Genomic DNA, 17,919 nt, shown 5'->3' with positions numbered 1-17,919 from the left:
GTGTTCAATTTGAATATGTACCACAAGTCAAAGACAGAAAAGAAGAATGACCCACTTTCTTACTCTGACCCTTCCTTCCCTCCTTCCTTCCTTTATCTTCGCTTTTGTTATTTCATCATCCTTTCTAACCACACGCTTTCTCTCCCGTTCCTTTCTACCCCTTCTATTCTTCGGTCTCCACTGTCCCTTTCTGTCTCCTTTACTCCTCCTTTCCGTCTGTCACTGTTAACCTTACTGTCACCTCTTGGTTTGTCATTTCTGCTTCCCTTCTATTCCCATCGTCTTTCCCTCCACCATTCTTTACTCTTTCTTTTGCCATCTCCTGCCTTCTCTTCCTCTCCTTTCGTCTATCCTTTCCCTCTGTTCTTCATTTTGCCTTCACTCCTCCTTTCCATTTTGCTACTTCATCAATGTTTCCTTCCTTGCCTCTAACTTCCTTTCTTTCCTTGTTTCTCCTCTCCTCTCCTCCTCTCTTCTCCCATCCCTCTGCCTGCCCCTCCCCCTTGGCTCCCACTCCTTCCTATCACAGGTCTCCGTAAGGTGATGCTGAGGGCCCACCGCCAGGCCTGGTGCTGGCAGGACGAGTGGTGTGAGCTGACCATGGATGACATCCGCCAGCTGGAGGATGAGACGGCTCGCATGCTGGCCCAGAAGATGGCCAAGTGTGCCGAGGAGGCGCAGCAGGAAGCCCCCGTGCCAAGCCTGGAGGGGCGCGTGGAGGCCAGCGAAGTCCCAGGCAAAGAGGGTACAGAGACGAAGGGGGTCCTGGATGTCACACCTGACGACAGCCTCACCAAGCAGTGGTCCACCTCGTCCAGATCTTCGTACTCCTCGCAGCATGGAGGTGAGGGCCAACGGTGGGCCTTGGTGTGTGATCACGAGCATTAATAAATCAATACATGTAAAGCGCGGCTAATCACCTGTGAGGGAATCCAGGTGCCGGGTTCTGGGTTTAGTCGAAAAGCTAGGTCTTGAGTTTATTCTTGAAGTCCATCAATAAGGGTGATGTTCGGAGGTGGAGGGCGTTCCAGGGATTGGCGGCAAGGTGGGAGAAGGAACGGCCTTTGCTGTGGCTATGACGGTTGCGCGGAGTGTGTGTGAGGGTGAGGAAAGCGGAGCTGAGGTTAATGGATGGTTGGTGCAAGTTCAGGCGGGGGTTAATGTGTGCAGGTCCTTGCTTGTGGAGGGCTTTGTAGGCGTGTGTCAGTAGTTTGAATTGGACTCTAGTGCAAGACTGCAGCCTGTGAGCCATGATGGGCGGGCATGGGGGTGTGTGTGTGCAGGAGAGCAAGGTGGGGGCCATGATGCCTTAGCTCAGAGTGTGTGTAAGAGATCAGGCTGTAAACTTGGCCAGGCGTTCATAGCACTGTCACTATTTGGTCCTTTGATGTTGGCTCTTCCTATCATTATGAAGCAGAATTCATCAAACGTTGGGCTATTCACCCACTAATTGGAGAAGTTAACTGTTTTTAGACCAATGTGAGACAGGTTAGTTTTACCATCTGAGGATGTGTTGTTGCTATAGTAATCCTGCTCAGTAAGAGAGGAACCGCAGAGATCAGGCTGTAAACTTGGCCAGGCGTTCATAGCGCTGTCACTATTTGGTCCTTTGATGTTGGCTCTTCCTATCATTATGAAGCAGAATTCATCAAACGTTGGGCTATTCACCCACTAATTGGAGAAGTTAACTGTTTTTAGACCAATGTGAGACAGGTTAGTTTTACCATCTGAGGATGCGTTGTTGCTATAGTAATCCTGCTCAGTAAGAGAGGAACCGCAGAATCCAACATTTGGTTATGTGCTTGGTGTGAGAAGTTGGCCTGGTATATGCTGTCAACTAATTAAATTGGTACAAAAGGGGGTGGTGATGGACGGAGCATCTGAACCAATCAAACACTCACACCCAGTCAAACGATCTGGGTTTGATCCATCACCGTTCTTTAGCCCACTCTGCCACCCCAGTTCAGACATGGCTATATGCAAATCAGTCTGACCCTGTGCCTCATGGGAACAGTCCAGCCCGAACTGCCAAGCCATGCCTTCCCTGGACCGGAAACAAGCTTCCGAGGACCGGTTTCTGGCATTGCAGCCATCTTCAGCCCGGCTTGCTTGAATCCAGTGGCAAATTGAGCAAGGGACTCACGTCTGAGCATACCCTGCCACACTTATGGCGGCCAAAAGCAGTACAAAAGGGGGTGGTGATGGACGGAGCATCTGAACCAATCAAACACTCACACCCAGTCAAAAGATCTGGGTTTGATCCATCACCGTTCTTTAGCCCACTCTGCCACCCCAGTTCAGACATGGCCATATGCAAATCAGTCTGACCCTGTGCCTCATGGGAACAGTCCAGCCCGAACTGCCAAGCCATGCCTTCCCTGGACCGGAAACAAGCTTCCGAGGACCGGTTTCTGGCATTACAGCCATCTTCAGCCCGGCTTGCTTGAATCCAGTGGCAAATTGAGCAAGGGACTCACGTCTGAGCATACCCTGCCACACTTATGGCGGCCAAAAGCGGTACAAAAGGGGGTGGTGATGGACGGAGCATCTGAACCAATCAAACACTCACACCCAGTCAAAAGATCTGGGTTTGATCCATCACCGTTCTTTAGCCCACTCTGCCACCCCAGTTCAGACATGGCTATATGCAAATCAGTCTGACCCTGTGCCTCATGGGAACAGTCCAGCCCGAACTGCCAAGCCATGCCTTCCCTGGACCGGAAACAAGCTTCCGAGGACTGGTTTCTGGCATTACAGCCATCTTCAGCCCGGCTTGCTTGAATCCAGTGGCAAATTGAGCAAGGGACTCACGTCTGAGCATACCCTGCCACACTTATGGCGGCCAAAAGCGGTATAAAAGGGGGTGGTGATGGACGGAGCATCTGAACCAATCAAACACTCACACCCAGTCAAAAGATCTGGGTTTGATCCATCACCGTTCTTTAGCCCACTCTGCCACCCCAGTTCAGACATGGCTATATGCAAATCAGTCTGACCCTGTGCCTCATGGGAACAGTCCAGCCCGAACTGCCAAGCCATGCCTTCCCTGGACCGGAAACAAGCTTCCGAGGACCGGTTTCTGGCATTACAGCCATCTTCAGCCCGGCTTGCTTGAATCCAGTGGCAAATTGAGCAAGGGACTCACGTCTGAGCATACCCTGCCACACTTATGGCTGCCAAAAGCGGTACAAAAGGGGGTGGTGATGGACGGAGCATCTGAACCAATCAAACACTCACACCCAGTCAAAAGATCTGGGTTTGATCCATCACCGTTCCCCCTCCCTAGAATACAAGAAATCCTTGCAGCCACAGCAGGTTCAAAATTTGTCTGATTTGTCAGATCAGTTGACTGGGGGTGAGTGTTTGATTTGTTCAAACGCTCCGTTCATCATCCCCTTTTGTATCGCTTTGTTCGCCCTAAGTGTGGCAGGGTATGCTCAGACGTGAGTCCCTTGTTCACTTGGCCACTGGATTCAAGATAGCCTGGCTGATGAGGATTATGAATCCGAAACCGGTCCCAGGATGCTTGTTTCCGGTCCAGGGAAGACATGGCTTGGCAGTTCGGGCTGGACTGTTCCCATAAGGCACAGGGTCAGACTGATTTGCATATAGCCATGTCTGAACTGGGGTGGCTGAGTGAACTAAAGAATGGTGATGGATTTAACCCAGATCAGTTGACTGGGGGTGAGTGTTTGATTTGTTCAAACGCTCCGTTCATCATCCCCTTTTGTACAACTAATTAAATTGGGCACCTCACAGCAATTCAAACAACCCTTATGATGTATGAGGTCAAAGATAACCTTTAGAAAGATATCCTAGTGGTAGCTGTGGAGAGCAGCCTTCAGGCTTAATCTTGAAGGAATGTAAAGCAGCTTGTTTTACCAGAAATCACCTCCTATGTTGACTAAATGAAAGGAGAACCACATAGTTGTCATATAAAAATATGTATTTATTAATACAACACTCTCTAGTATCCTCTACACGAGGATAGAACACAAAGCAAACAATACGAGATCAACAGAACAGTTGTAAGTAGCACAATACACTGTGGGCTCCAGCAGGAGAACAAACCATATACTAAAATAGTGGTATAACAATCACGACTTGAGTCAAGACAAGGTCTAGAACACGTAGAATTGCCGGGACCCCAAGGAACCACCCAATGTGAGTAGATAGGGACCCCACGGAGGATGGGTGCAGTGTGCTAACACGACGTTTGGCTCTGTACAATTCTATGGGGAAGTCGCAGTTACAGTTTTAAACTTTAAGGACCCTTCTAGGAGGACTTCGAGCAAACCCTTTGGAACTTAAGAGGTTGGAGAGCATCCCACCCGTGGATACCGTAGAACCAGAGTTACCTATCCCAAAGGAGCCGGGTGCATAGGTCTGGAGTGGTGTTGGAAACCTCCGTCGGTCTCAATGGAGGGATGTGAAGAATTACTGCTGCCGTGAAGGTGAAAATGGTCCGGGGGAATCCAAGCCTGGATTCTGGAAGGAAGGAACCTGAAAGCAGAGGGGACAGGGTCTGGGTCACTTCGGAGTGACCAGGGGCTCGGTAGACGAATACCCACCGATGTCAGGTGCTTCAGGTACGAAGAAGGGATACTTGACTCTGCAGCCACGAGGACCAGGAGAAGTTGAGGATTTCCAGGAGACGGAGGTAAGCTTTCTCACGAAGGATGTCGAGTGCTGAGGGGTCGGTGTCCGGCCGGAGCAGCAACAAGCCTTGGCAGTTAGGTCAAGCAGGTTACGGTGTGGACCAGCAAGGTCCAGGGGACTCGCCAAGCAATGGCAAGTCAGGGCACGTCTGGAGCAGCCAGGAAAGCCCAACAGCAATCAAGATTACCCTCAGGAGGACCCACGGGCCGAATGACCAGGAGTCTGGAGGGGACCTCGAGCAAGATTGCAAAGTACCAGTCCACGGAGCACTCTGTGCGAGGAGACCGGAGTTCTTTGGTGCAAATACTGCTCAGGGTCAGGACTACACCGAGTCCAATGCACAAGCTTGGGAATTGCCAACAAGCATATGAAACTGCAAATGGACGCAGTGCACAGGGGTTCGGGTTATGCGGTCCCCACGAGGGATACTGGCCTCAAACTTGCTGAGAGGGCAGATCGACCTGAGGGACCTTTGAAAACCCACCTCCTATGTTGCTGAAATCTTCGAGTCCACAGAAGCAGCAGACCGGCCAGTTGCCTTAAGGTGCCTGCAATTGCAGGGTAGTAACTCCATCACTTCAAGGGAGATTCTTCAGTTGTCCTTAGTGCACCACAGGTCCTGCACGTAATCTGTATGGAGCAAGGGCACAAACAAAGCTTTGGACGGAGAGAGAGACGAAGTCGAGCCTAGTCGAAGTCTGGAGTGTCCAGACGGTCGAAGGTCAGGTGTGTCTTCTTGTAAAATCTTGTCCACGTAAAATCTAAAGTCTTACAGCCAGGTAAGCCCTTTTGTAACCACAGGAAGGGGTTGGACAGATTCGGGGGACCCTCCTAGGGGAGGGTCAGGACAGAGGAAGTTTTGCTCCAAAGCAGGAGCCAATGGCTCCCAGTACTGTTTTAAGTGGGAGTATGCACAGGGACACCAAATGTGCCCCCAGTGCAAATTTTCAGGCACTATCAGAGTGCACCCACCCAGCCCCAATACACTAAACCCTGTCTGGGAGGTGGTCACACCTCCCTGTGACAGGATGCCTCTTGTGCTGCCTTCCCTTGCTCAAGCTTGGCTCAGCAGCAGGAGGGCAAAAATATGTCTCTAGTCCGCAGCATTCATTTTGTACTGACAGGGTTTGAGAAGGCTGGCACCGGTTAGACCAGTGACCCCACGAAGCTCGCTTCTGAAGGATGGAATCATACCTGCCACACCGGTTTCCAGTGTGGAGGTATGATTCCAAGGTGTTTCATACCAAACACAATATGTTTCTATGCAGCCGTTTTTGAGACCGCATTTACCGCGAGGTTATAATGCACCTCTACCTATATGTCCGGCTAAGTCACAGACAACCCAGGAGAATGGTCTCCAAAGGCTGCAGAGGGGCTCTGCTCATGCAGGGGCACCCTCTCACACAAAACCCAGCACACTGCTTTCAGGATTGGTAGGACCTGCTATAGGTGTGACTTATAGGTTTTAAGTGTAGTGACCAATAGATATAGTGAACCTATATCTAAGTAGGTGATGCAAGCACCATCCTACACAGGCAGCAGTAGCAGACCTCGAGTTCCATTTTGCATGGCCTCTCATGGGTGGCATAATATGTGCTTCTGCCCATGGGATGCCTTTGGGGTACCTATGCCCTGGGTATATGTGTACCATATACTACAGAATGTAAAGGGTACTACAGTATCCAATCTGGAGTGTACAAAAGTACATGTATGTCAATTTAAAGGAGAAAGCAGATAGACTGGGGTCCTGATTAGCAAATCCCAGTCAGGGTAGTCAAAAATAGTGCAAAATCAAGCAAAAAGTGGAGGTAACCGTACGAAGCAGATCCTACTTTCCTACACTTGGCTGAGAGCCAATGGGGCGAAGGTACCATCTATGGGGTTATGACTGAATGTCTCGAAGTCAGAATCGCTCCTAAACTGTAACAATACTGAAGTGCAGTGGAGCCTTGATTTGCCTTGGATAGACGACCTCTTGGCTGGTGCCTAGCGCTGCTCTATTGGGGAACAAAGCATGAATGCAATCGGGGCCACCTCCACTGCCCTTAGTGCACCACATGTTTGTGGGGTACCCGACAACCTGATTGTGGTTCATGGTTTCGTAAGTAACAGAGTATTTACCTTGCTGTGTTCTGTTGGAAGTCATCCTCTGAGCCAAGCTTTTGTCTCTATCTGGCGTCTGACTCCCTGGCATCTCACTGCTGCTGGTCAGGGGGCGGAATGGGGCATGGGCCCTTGGGCGGCTGCCTCTACCACATACCATGTGGCACAGGGGCCTCTCCTTCCCACGCTATGCTGCCGGGGGTAGGGGCATGATCCATCATAGGTCAGCAGTAGGATCAGTTGGCTGGTAGCAAGCACCATCGGAGTCGTCGGGAGTCAAGCCGGCAGGTGGCTCTAGGTAGGAACCACCTGAGCATTGACCTCTGCATGAATGACTACTCTGGTTGTCGCTGGATGCCGCAGGCCTGGGCCGTCTAGTCAGCCAACCAGATTGGCATCCAAATGACTGGCGGGCTGGCCCACATAGCAAACTCAGACTTGTCTCTTCTGGGTTCTGTAAGCCCCAACTTCAATAGTTGATGAAAAACTAATTTCTGGGCGGGCACAAGGGGAAAGAGGGATTTGCTTGGGGCTTAACCCTCTTTAGCTCTCAAGGCACCAACCTAGGGCACCCTGAGTCAATGGGCTGGGATGGCAGGGTGGCTGCAGACCGGCGAGGACTCTCATCCAACTCGGGTATGGAGCGGAGATGGGACCTCTGTGAAGGCCCAGTCACCAGCCTGACCAGAGCAGGGAGGCTTCTCACTGGGGAGGAGTCTGGGGCTCCTGTGCCCTGGACAGTTCGAATAATCCACGGGTAAAGGTGGGCAAAACCATGGCTTGCGCCTGGGGGGCCTGGTCCCTAGAGGATGGGGTGGCAGGCAGAGGACAGAGCCTCCTAGCCTGACCAGAGCAGGGTGGCATCCCACTAGAAAGGGTTTGCCAGGTTTCAAGATGGCCACCAATTAGCTCAGTGAGAAGTACGGCCCGGGAGTTGCGTGCGGCTCTCTTGACCTTCACATGTGGCCCCCGGTGAACAGTAGCGTGGGCTGGTGTTTACTTGCTGAGCACTTATATTTAGAATTTATTTTAATTAACGAGCACACATTTATTTGCAGATTAACTGAAGTTATATAGTAACTAAGGTGGTGTCCTGTACCACTTAACCTTTATTTTTAAAGGCATCTTACCACAAATGTATACAAATAGGATTGTTTCTTCAAAATTAAAAAGTGTATTTCATTAACATGCAGAAGCATTTTATCATACCGCTGTATTGAGAGGTATTTTTTTTAAGTGATCTTTTTCAAACATGAATTTAGAAATCTTCATGCTTCCTCACCCCACCCTGACAACAGTTTCAATAGTGAACTTCGAGGCACCTCATTTGTCGTTCCCCCTCTGGGTGGCTTAGGTTGCTAATATACATCGACAACATTATAATCAAATATAAGGTTTTATACGGTTCACATTCTGAACTTGTGTATTTCAAGGTCCTCTTATATGCTATAGTGAAGAAAAAGGGGGCAAAGTGAAAAAAGAATTGCCTAGGATCACACAGTTAAGTCAAGGGTAAAGACGGGAATAATCCCAGGTTTTCTGGTTTCACGTTGTGCAGTTCAGCCACTAGATGTACATGCTTCACCTATGACCACCTTACACAATCCCTGACTACCTCCACCCTTCTGGCATCCGTGCGGCCCTCGGTCACACCACAGACAATACTTTGTGGCCCCTGGGCAAATGTTTGCGAGTACCCATGAGTTAGCTTGTCAGCTTTGAAATCATGTCTTGACCATGACATCATCTTGGAATGCTTAGGTCATCATGGAATACTGACGTCATCATGGAATGCTGGCCTGACCCGGATCTGGCAGTTGAAGTTGACAGACGGCCTGCATCACAAGCTGTCTCTGTGCCCTAGTTGTCTCTTCAGACCGCTCAAATCAAGGCCTTAATGGCCGCAGTATTGGTGTAGGAGAGCTGGCCGCAGGAATGGTTTAGGAGCGCTGGCCGCAGGAAAGGTGTAGGAGAGCTGGCCGCAGGAATATTGGGCCAGATGTAGGTAAATATAATTTACCGATTCTAAATTACTGAATTTTACCGATTCGGTATTTTAGAATCGGTAAATGATATGTAGCTAATGATTCGGTACATTTTACTGAATCTGTAAAATTCGGCCCATAGGAATGAATGAGAATTACCGATTCGGTAAATACCGAATCGGTAATAGGGGGAAGACCTACAAGGGTGGCAGGGTGTCACATTGACACCCTGTTGCACCCCTGTATAGTGCATGGGTGCACATGTGGCACACATACATGCCCTAAGGGCATGTATGTCTGCCACATGGCACTGTTAAAAAAGCACAAAATAGCCTTTTTTAACGGTTTTCGTTATTTACCACCAACTTGTAGTTGGTGGTAAATAACGAATCCTTACAAGTGAAAAGCACTCACTTAAGTGCTTCCTACATTAAGGATTCGGTAATTTACCAAATCGGTATTTAAGAATTCTGTAATTTACCGATTCCTTAAATTACTGATTGGTAAATTACCGAATCCTTAAATTAGGCCCCTACATCCCAATTGCCTAATACCGGTTGGTAACGGCCAGAATTCGGTAATTTCGGCCGTTACCGACCGGTATTAGGCTTCCTACATCTGGCCCATTGTAGGAGAGCTGGCTGCAGGAATGGCGTAGGAGCGCTGGCCGCAGGAATGTCGTAGGAGCGCTGGCTACAGGAATGGTGTGGGAGAGCTGGCCGCAGGAATGGCGTAGGAGCGCTGGCCGCAGGAATGGTGTGGGAGCGCTGGCCGCAGGAATGGTGTGGGAGAGCTGGCCGCAGGAATGGCGTAGGAGCGCTGGCCGCAGGAATGTGTGGGAGAGCTGGCCGCAGGAATGGCGTAGGAGCGCTGGCCGCAGGAATGGCGTAGGAGCGCTGGCCACAGGAATGGTGTGGGAGAGCTGGCCGCAGGAATGGTGTGGGAGCGCTGGCCGCAGGAATGGTGTGGGAGCGCTGGCCGCAGGAATGGTGTAGGAGCGCTGGCCGCAGGAATGGTGTAGGAGTGCTGGCCGCAGGAATGGTGTGGGAGCGCTGGCCGCAGGAATGGTGTAGGAGCGCTGGCCGCAGGAATGGTGTAGGAGTGCTGGCCGCAGGAATGGTGTAGGAGAGCTGGCCGCAGGAATGGTGTGTCGCAGGAATGGTGTAGGAACGCTGGCAGCAGGAATGGTGTAGGAACGCTGGCCGCAAGAATGGTGTAGGAGTGCTGGCCGCAGGAATGGTGTGGGAGAGCAGGCCGCAGGAATGGTGTGGGAGAGCAGGCCGCAGGAATGGTGTGGGAGAGCAGGCCGCAGGAATGGTGTGGGAGAGCAGGCCGCAGGAATGGTGTGGGAGAGCAGGCCGCAGGAATGGTGTGGGAGAGCAGGCCGCAGGAATGGTGTAGGAGAGCTGGCTGCAGGAATGGTTGGAGCACTGTCTGCAGGAATGGTGTAGGAGAGCTGGCCACAGGAATGGTGTAGGAGAGCTGCCCGCAGGAATGAGGTGGGAGCGCCAACTGCAGGAATGTTGTAGGAGCGCTCTCTGCAGGGATGGTGCAGGTGCGCTGGCGGAAGAATGGTGTAGGAGAGCTGGCCGCAGTGGGAGCACTAACTGCAGGAATGGTGTAGGAGAGCTGACCGCAGCAATGGTGTAGGCGGCACTGACTGCAGGAATGGCGTAGGTGACCTAGCTTCAGGAATGGTGTAGGAGCGTTGGCTGTGGGGATTGTGTAGGAGCGCTGGCTACAGGAATGTGTGTAGGAGAGCTGGCCGCAGGAATGGTGTAGGAGAGCTGGCCGCAGGAATGGTGTAGGAGAGCTGGCCGCAGGAATGGTGTAGGAGCGCTGGCCGCAGGAATGGTGTGGGAGCGCTGGCCGCAGGAATGGTGTGGGAGAGCAGGCAGCAGGAATGGTGTGGGAGAGCAGGCCGCAGGAATGGTGTGGGAGAGCAGGCCGCAGGAATGGTGTGGGAGAGCAGGCCGCAGGAATGGTGTGGGAGAGCAGGCCGCAGGAATGGTGTGGGAGAGCAGGCCGCAGGAATGGTGTGGGAGAGCAGGACTCAGGAATGGTGTGGGAGAGCAGGCCGCAGGAATGGTGTAGGAGAGCTGGCCACAGGAATGGCGTAGGAGAGCTGCCCGCAGGAATGGGGTGGGAGCACTAAGTGCAGGTATGTTGTAGGAGCTCTCTCTGCAGGGATGGTGTAGGTGCGCTGGCGGAAGAATGGTGTAGGAGAGCTAGCTGCAGTGGTGCACTAACTGCAGCAATGGTGTAGGCGCACTGACTGCAGGAATGGCGTAGGTGAGCTAGCTTCAGGAATGGTGTAGGAGCTCTGGCTGTGGGGATTGTGTAGGAGCGCTGGCCGCAGGAATGTGTGTAGGAGAGCTGGCTGTGGGGATGGTGTAGGAGAGCTGGCCGCAGGAATGGTGTAGGAGAGCTGCCCGCAGGAATGGTGTAGGAGCGGTGGCTGCAGGAATGGTGTGGGAGAGCTGGCCACAGGAATGAGGTGGGAGCACTTGCCACAGGAATGGTGTGGGAGAGCTGGCCACAGGAATGAGGTGGGAGCACTTGCCACAGGAATGGTGTAGGAGAGCTGGCCGCAGGAATGGGGTGGGAGCACTAAGTGCAGGAATGTTGTTGGAGCGCTCTCTGCAGGGATGGTGTAGGTGCGCTGGCGGAATAATGGTGTAGGAGAGCTAGCTGCAGTGGTGCACTAACCGCAGCAATGGTGTAGGCGCACTGACTGCAGGAATGGCGTAGGTGAGCTATCTTCAGGAATGGTGTAGGAGCGCTGGCTGTGGGGATTGTGTAGGAGAGCTGGCTGTGGGGATGGTAAGGGTAGGAGTGCTGGAATGGTGTTGGAGCACTGACTCCAGATGGTAGAGAACACTGGTTGTGGGACGGTGTAGAAGTGCTGGATGCGGGGATTATGTTGGAGTGGTACATGTGGCGATGATGTAGGAATATTGGCTGTGAGCAGTGGAGGATCGTTCCCAGCAAAGTTGGTGGAGTAGTGTGAATTGTGGATGTAGTTTAGTAGTGCTGGCTATGGATGTTGTAGAAGTGGTGGCTTCTAAGATGGTGTAGGAGTGTTGGCTGTACTGAAAGGATGATAAAGGATCGGTGATTACAGGGTTGGTGGAATGCTGCTGTGTGTTGTAGGAGTGCAGGTTATGACAATGGTCGACAAGCCTGGCTACGGTGAATGGTCTTGGAGCCCTGGCTATGTTGAATGGTCTGGGAGCCCTGGCTACGGTCAATGGTCTGGGAGCCCTGGCTATGGGGAATGGTCGGGGAGCCCTGGCTATGTTGAATTGTCGGGGAGCCCTGGCTATGTTGAATGGTCGGGGAGCCCTGGCTATGTTGAATGGTCGGGGAGCCCCGGCTACGTTGAATGGTCTGGGGGCCCTGGCTATGGGGAATGGTCGGGGAGCCCTGGCTATGTTGAATTGTCGGGGAGCCCTGGCTATGTTGAATTGTCGGGGAGCCCTGGCTATGTTGAATGGTCGGGGAGCCCTGGCTATGTTGAATGGTCGGGGAGCCCTGGCTATGTTGAATGGTCTGGGAGCCCTGGCTACGGTGAATGGTCTGGGAGCCCTGGCTACGGTGAATGGTCGGAGAGACCGGGCTATAGTGAATGGTCGGGGAGCCCTGGCTACGGTGAATGGTCGGAGAGACCGGGCTATAGTGAATGGTCGGGGAGCCCTGGCTACGGTGAATGGTAGGAGAGACCGGGCTACAGTGAATGGTCGGGGAGCCCTGGCTACGGTGAATGGTCGGAGAGACCGGGCTATAGTGAATGGTTGGGGAGCCCTGGCTATGGTGAATGGTCTTGGAGCCCTGGCTATAGTGAATGGTCGGGGAGCCCTGGCTACGGTGAATGGTCGGGGAGCCCTGGCTACGGTGAATGGTCGGGGAGCCCTGGCTATAGTGAATGGTCGGGGAGCCCTGGCTATGGTGAATGGCCTTGGAGCCCTGGCTATGGTGAATGGCCTTGGAGCCCTGGCTATGGTGAATGGTCCTGGAGCCCTGGCTATGGTGAATGGTCGGGGAGCCCTGGCTACGGTGAACGGTCGGGGAGCCCTGGCTACGGTGAACAGTCGGGGAGCCCTGGCTACGGTGAATGGTCGGGGAGCCCTGGCTATGGTGAATGGTCTGGGAGCCCTGGAAATGCATGAACACAGTCATATAGTGAGGCCCCTACTAACCCTAAATGTCTCTCTTTACACCAGGCGTCTCACCCCAGAGTTTGTCTGAATGGAGGATGCAGAACATCGCCCGGGACTCTGAGAACAGCTCCGATGAGGAGTTCTTCGACGCTCACGGTACGTGCCCCACGAATGACGTCATCCGCCAGGGTCTTCTTGTATGGCCCGAGGCTACTGTCCTGGCACTAATCTTTCTATGCTTGAGCTCTGGGCCCCTGGCACTGCTGTCTGTGCCAGTCTTCGACTGAGGGCCCATCTGCTAAAATTACGCTATTTGTTTTTCTTGTCTGTGAGTGAGGGCTAGACTGATACTGCCCTCTCTCTCTCTGACTGAAGGCGTGTGTCCGCTGCATCGGTGTCTCTTGTTTGTGACTGAGGGCTGGTGCCCTGACCGTGCTGTATCTGTGTCTCTTGTTTGTGACTGAGGGCTGGTGCCCTGACCGTGCTGTATCCGTGTCTCTTGTTTGTGACTGAGGGCTGGTGCCCTGACCGTGCTGTATCCGTGTCTCTTGTCTGTGACTGAGGGCTGGTGCCCTGACCATGCTGTATCTGTGTCTCTTGTTTGTGACTGAGGGCTGGTGCCCTGACCGTGCTGTCTCACTTGTTTGTGACTGAGGGCTGGTGCCCTGACAGTGCTGTATCTGTGTCTCATCCCTGTGACTGAGGGCTGGTGCCCTGACTGTGCTGCCCCTGTGTCTCATCCTGTGACTGAGGGCTGGTGCCCTGACCGTGCTCTATCCGTGTCTCATTCTGTGATTGAGGGCTGGTGCCCTGACCGTGCTGTATCTGTGTCTCATTCTGTGACTAAGGGCTGGTGCCCTGACTGTGCTGTATCTGTGTCTCTTGTCTGTGACTGAGGGCTGGTGCCCTGACCCTGCTGTATCTGTGTCTCATTCTGTGACTAAGGGCTGGTGCCCTGACCCTGCTGTATCCGTGCCTCATTCTGTGACTGAGGGCTGGTGCCCTGACCGTGCTGTATCTGTGTCTCATCCTGTGACTGAGGGCTGGTGCCCTGACCGTGCTCTATCCGTGTCTCATTCTGTGATTGAGGGCTGGTGCCCTGACCGTGCTGTATCTGTGTCTCATTCTGTGACTAAGGGCTGGTGCCCTGACCGTGCTGTATCTGTGTCTCTTGTCTGTGACTGAGGGCTGGTGCCCTGACCCTGCTGTATCTGTGTCTCATTCTGTGACTAAGGGCTGGTGCCCTGACCCTGCTGTATCCGTGCCTCATTCTGTGACTGAGGCTGGTGCTCTGACCGTGCTGTATCTGTGTCTCATTTTATGACTGAGGGCTGGTGCCCTGACCGTGCTCTATCCGTGTCTCATTCTGTGACTGAGGGCTGGTGCCCTGACCGTGCTGTATCTGTGTCTCATTCTGTGACTGAGGGCTGGTTCCCTGACAGTGCTGTATCTGTGTCTCATTTCATGACTGAGGGCTGGTGCCCCGACAGTGCTGTATCTGTGTCTCATCCTGTGACTGAGGGCTGGTGCCCTAACTGTGCTGCCCCTGTGTCTCATCTTGTGACTGAGGGCTGGTGCCCTGACCGTGCTGTATCCGTGTCTCATTCTGTGATTGAGGGCTGGTGCCCTGACCGTGCTGTATCTGTGTCTCATTCTGTGACTAAGGGCTGGTGCCCTGACCATGCTGTATCTGTGTCTCTTGTCTGTGACAGATACAGCACGGTCAGGGCACCAGCCCACAGTCACAGACAAGAGACACAGATACAGCACGGCCAGGCCACCAGCCATCAGTGTCTCTTGTCTGTGACTGTGGGCTGGTGCCCTGACCGTGCTGTATCCGTGTCTCATTCTATGACTGAGGGCTGGTGCCCTGATCGTGCTGTATCTGTGTCTCTTGTTTGTGACTGAGGGTTGGTGCCCTGACCATGCTGTATCTGTGTCTCTTGTTTGTGACTGAGGGCTGGTGCCCTGACTGTGCTTCCCCTGTGTCTCATCCTGTGACTGAGGGCTGGTGCCCTGACTGTGCTGTATCAGTGTCTCATTCTGTGACTGAGGGCTGGTGCCCTGACAGTGCTGTATCTGTGTCTCATCCTGTGACTGAGGGCTGGTGCCCTGACTGTGCTTCCCCTGTGTCTCATCCTGTGACTGAGGGCTGGTGCCCTGACCGTGCTGTATCCGTGTCTCATTCTGTGACTGAGGGCTGGTGCCCTGACCGTGCTGTATCTGTGTCTCATTCTGTGACTAAGGGCTGGTGCCCTGACCGTGCTGTATCTGTGTCTCTTGTCTGTGACTGAGGGCTGGTGCCCTGACCCTGCTGTATCCGTGCCTCATTCTGTGACTGAGGCTGGTGCCCTGACCGTGCTGTATCTGTGTCTCATTTTATGACTGAGGGCTGGTGCCCTGACCGTGCTCTATCCGTGTCTCATTCTGTGACTGAGGGCTGGTGCCCTGACCGTGCTGTATCTGTGTCTCATTCTGTGACTGAGGGCTGGTGCCCTGACCGTGCTGTATCCGTGCCTCATTCTGTGACTGAGGCTAGTGCCCTGGCTATGCTGTATCCGTGTCTCTTGTCTGTGACTGAGGGCTGGTGCCCTGACTGTGCTGTATCAGTGTCTCATTCTGTGACTGAGGGCTGGTGCCCTGACAGTGCTGTATCTGTGTCTCATCCTGTGACTGAGGGCTGGTGCCCTGACTGTGCTTCCCCTGTGTCTCATCCTGTGACTGAGGGCTGGTGCCCTGGCCGTGCTGTATCCGTGTCTCATTCTGTGACTGAGGCTGGTGCCCTGACCGTGCTGTATCTGTGTCTCTTGTCTGTGACTGAGGGCTGGTGCCCTGACCGTGCTGTATCTGTGTCTCTTGTCTGTGACTGAGGGCTGGTGCCCTGACCGTGCTGTATCCATGTCTCTTGTCTGTGACTGAGTGCTGGTGCCCTGACCGTGCTGTATCTGTGTCTCATTCTGTGACTGAGGGCTGGTGCCCTGACCGTGCTGTATCCGTGCCTCATTCTGAGACTGAGGGCTGGTGTCCTGACCGTGCTGTATCCGTGTCTCTTGTCTGTGACTAGGGGCTGGTGCCCTGACCGTGCTGTATCTGGGTCTCATCCTGTGACTGAGGACTGGTGCCCTGACCGTGCTGTATCTGTGTCTCATCCTGTGACTGAGTCCGGCCCCCTGACAGTGCTGTCTCACTTGTTTGTGACTGAGGGCTGGTGCCCGGACCGTGCTGTTTCTGTGTCTCATTCTGAGACTGAGTGCTTTGCTCCTGAGAGCTGCCTCAGCGCTCTCCCCTGTTTTGTTCTGATATCACTCAGCCTCACTCTCGTCTCTGAGCTCACTCTTTGCTCCCCTCTTTCCTCTCTGCTCCCAACCCTCCTGTCACTCACACAGATTTCTCTGACACAGACGAGGTGTTTCCCAAAGAAATTACAAAATGGAATTCAAACGACTTCCTGGACACCGACGACGCTCCTGGCGACGCCGAGGACTCCACGGGTGAGTGAGTGCGCTGCTAGGCGCTAGCTGCACGGGCTTCAGGGCTTCAGGGCCTCAGGGCTCGGCTGCTCCTGGGGGACCATCAGTCATGCAGGCATGGTCTACGAGCAGTAGAAATAGAAGACGGACTAACATTTGAGATCATGGCGTCAGCCATGTGCGCATGGAGCGGCAGCCGAGATGGAAAGGGGTAAAAACTGAATACTAGAACCAGATGCCACCTGGCAAAAACCCGGTAAAATAAGTGGGGGGACGCCGTCCACCCCGCGTGGTACCCCGACTCGAGGCCTGACTTTAGCTCCCACTTTGGCTAGTAAGCGACTGCCCTTACTAGCCTAATCAATACTAGTACCCCTCAATGAACAGCAGTGATAATCAGATGCTCTGTTCCTGTCAGTGTACGGTCTCCCCAAGTCTGCACAATTGTCTCATAAGGGCACAACCCCCCCTTTATTTCAGCACACATCTGCCCCCTATGAGCACAGTTTAACTGCTCCAACACTGATGCACTATTTCTTTAATGCGGTTTTTACATAGTATGCTGCAACTTACACAGAAGCACGTCACATATTAGCTGAAACATAATGTCTCCAATATACACTTTACGTCATGCTGTGTTTAATGGCCTCCATCAGACACGGCCCGTGTCTACAGACTGCCGAGAGGTTTCTGGTGTATGGAAGCCTTGGTGTCTTCTCTACTCATGACCCCCTGTCCCCCACGCTGAATTTGTAGGTCCTCTTTTTAACTTCTCCAGTATCTAGATTATAATAGATCCCCTCTGACTGCTCGGTCCCTTTCCTACCTTCTACCTGTGGACGAAGCGTTTTGGATCGGTTCTAGAATGGCTTCCTTTGAAGGAAACATACAAATCACATTGGAAGCCTCAGTGATGTATCAGCGCCCTCCTCTGCTGTGATAATGGCCCATTGGAAGCCTCAGTGATGTACCAGCGCCCTCCTCTGCTGTGATAATGGCCCATTGGAAGCCTCAGTGATGTACCAGCGCCCTCCTCTGCTCTGATAATGGCCCATTGGAAGCCTCAGTGATGTACCAGCGCCCTCCTCTGCTCTGATAATGGCCCATTGGAAGCCTCAGTGATGTACCAGTGCCTGTCTCTCCTCCGATTATGGCCCACTGGAAGCGTCAATGATGTATCAGCGCCCGCCTCTCCTCCGATTATGACCCATTGGAAGCCTCAGTGATGTATCAGCGCCCTCCTCTGCTGTGATAATGGCCCATTGGAAGCCTCAGTGATGTACCAGCGCCCTCCTCTGCTCTGATAATGGCCCATTGGAAGCCTCAGTGATGTACCAGCGCCCTCCTCTGCTCTGATAATGGCCCATTGGAAGCCTCAGTGATGTACCAGTGCCTGTCTCTCCTCCGATTATGGCCCACTGGAAGCGTCAATGATGTATCAGCGCCCGCCTCTCCTCCGATTATGACCCATTGGAAGCCTCAGTGATGTATCAGCGCCCTCCTCTCCTCCGATTATGGCCCATTGGAAGCCTCAGTGATATA

At 53.1% G+C, this 17,919-nt stretch overlaps 1 protein-coding gene across 2 annotated transcripts in view; it reads left to right on the top strand.

Moving 5' to 3' along the window:
• The window catches only part of PITPNM1 (phosphatidylinositol transfer protein membrane associated 1), a 318,418-nt gene that overhangs the window by 208,532 nt on the left and 91,967 nt on the right, over positions 1 to 17,919 (top strand). The window contains exons 6-8 of one of the 2 annotated variants that reach the window (XM_078659290.1): positions 530 to 844; positions 12,971 to 13,063; positions 16,309 to 16,398. In XM_078659290.1, coding sequence (XP_078515416.1) covers positions 530 to 844; positions 12,971 to 13,063; positions 16,309 to 16,398 — 498 coding nt within the window. Of the gene's footprint in view, positions 1 to 529; positions 845 to 12,970; positions 13,064 to 16,293; positions 16,399 to 17,919 lie in introns of both variants that reach the window. The other variant, XM_078659289.1, reaches the window with a different exon arrangement.

Source organism: Lissotriton helveticus, chromosome 1_1 (assembly GCF_964261635.1).
Source record: "Lissotriton helveticus chromosome 1_1, aLisHel1.1, whole genome shotgun sequence".
Classification (NCBI taxonomy): Eukaryota; Metazoa; Chordata; class Amphibia; order Caudata; family Salamandridae; genus Lissotriton; species Lissotriton helveticus.
The sequence above is the reverse complement of the archived record's forward strand: the minus strand, read 5'-3'. Positions and strand labels throughout refer to the sequence as shown.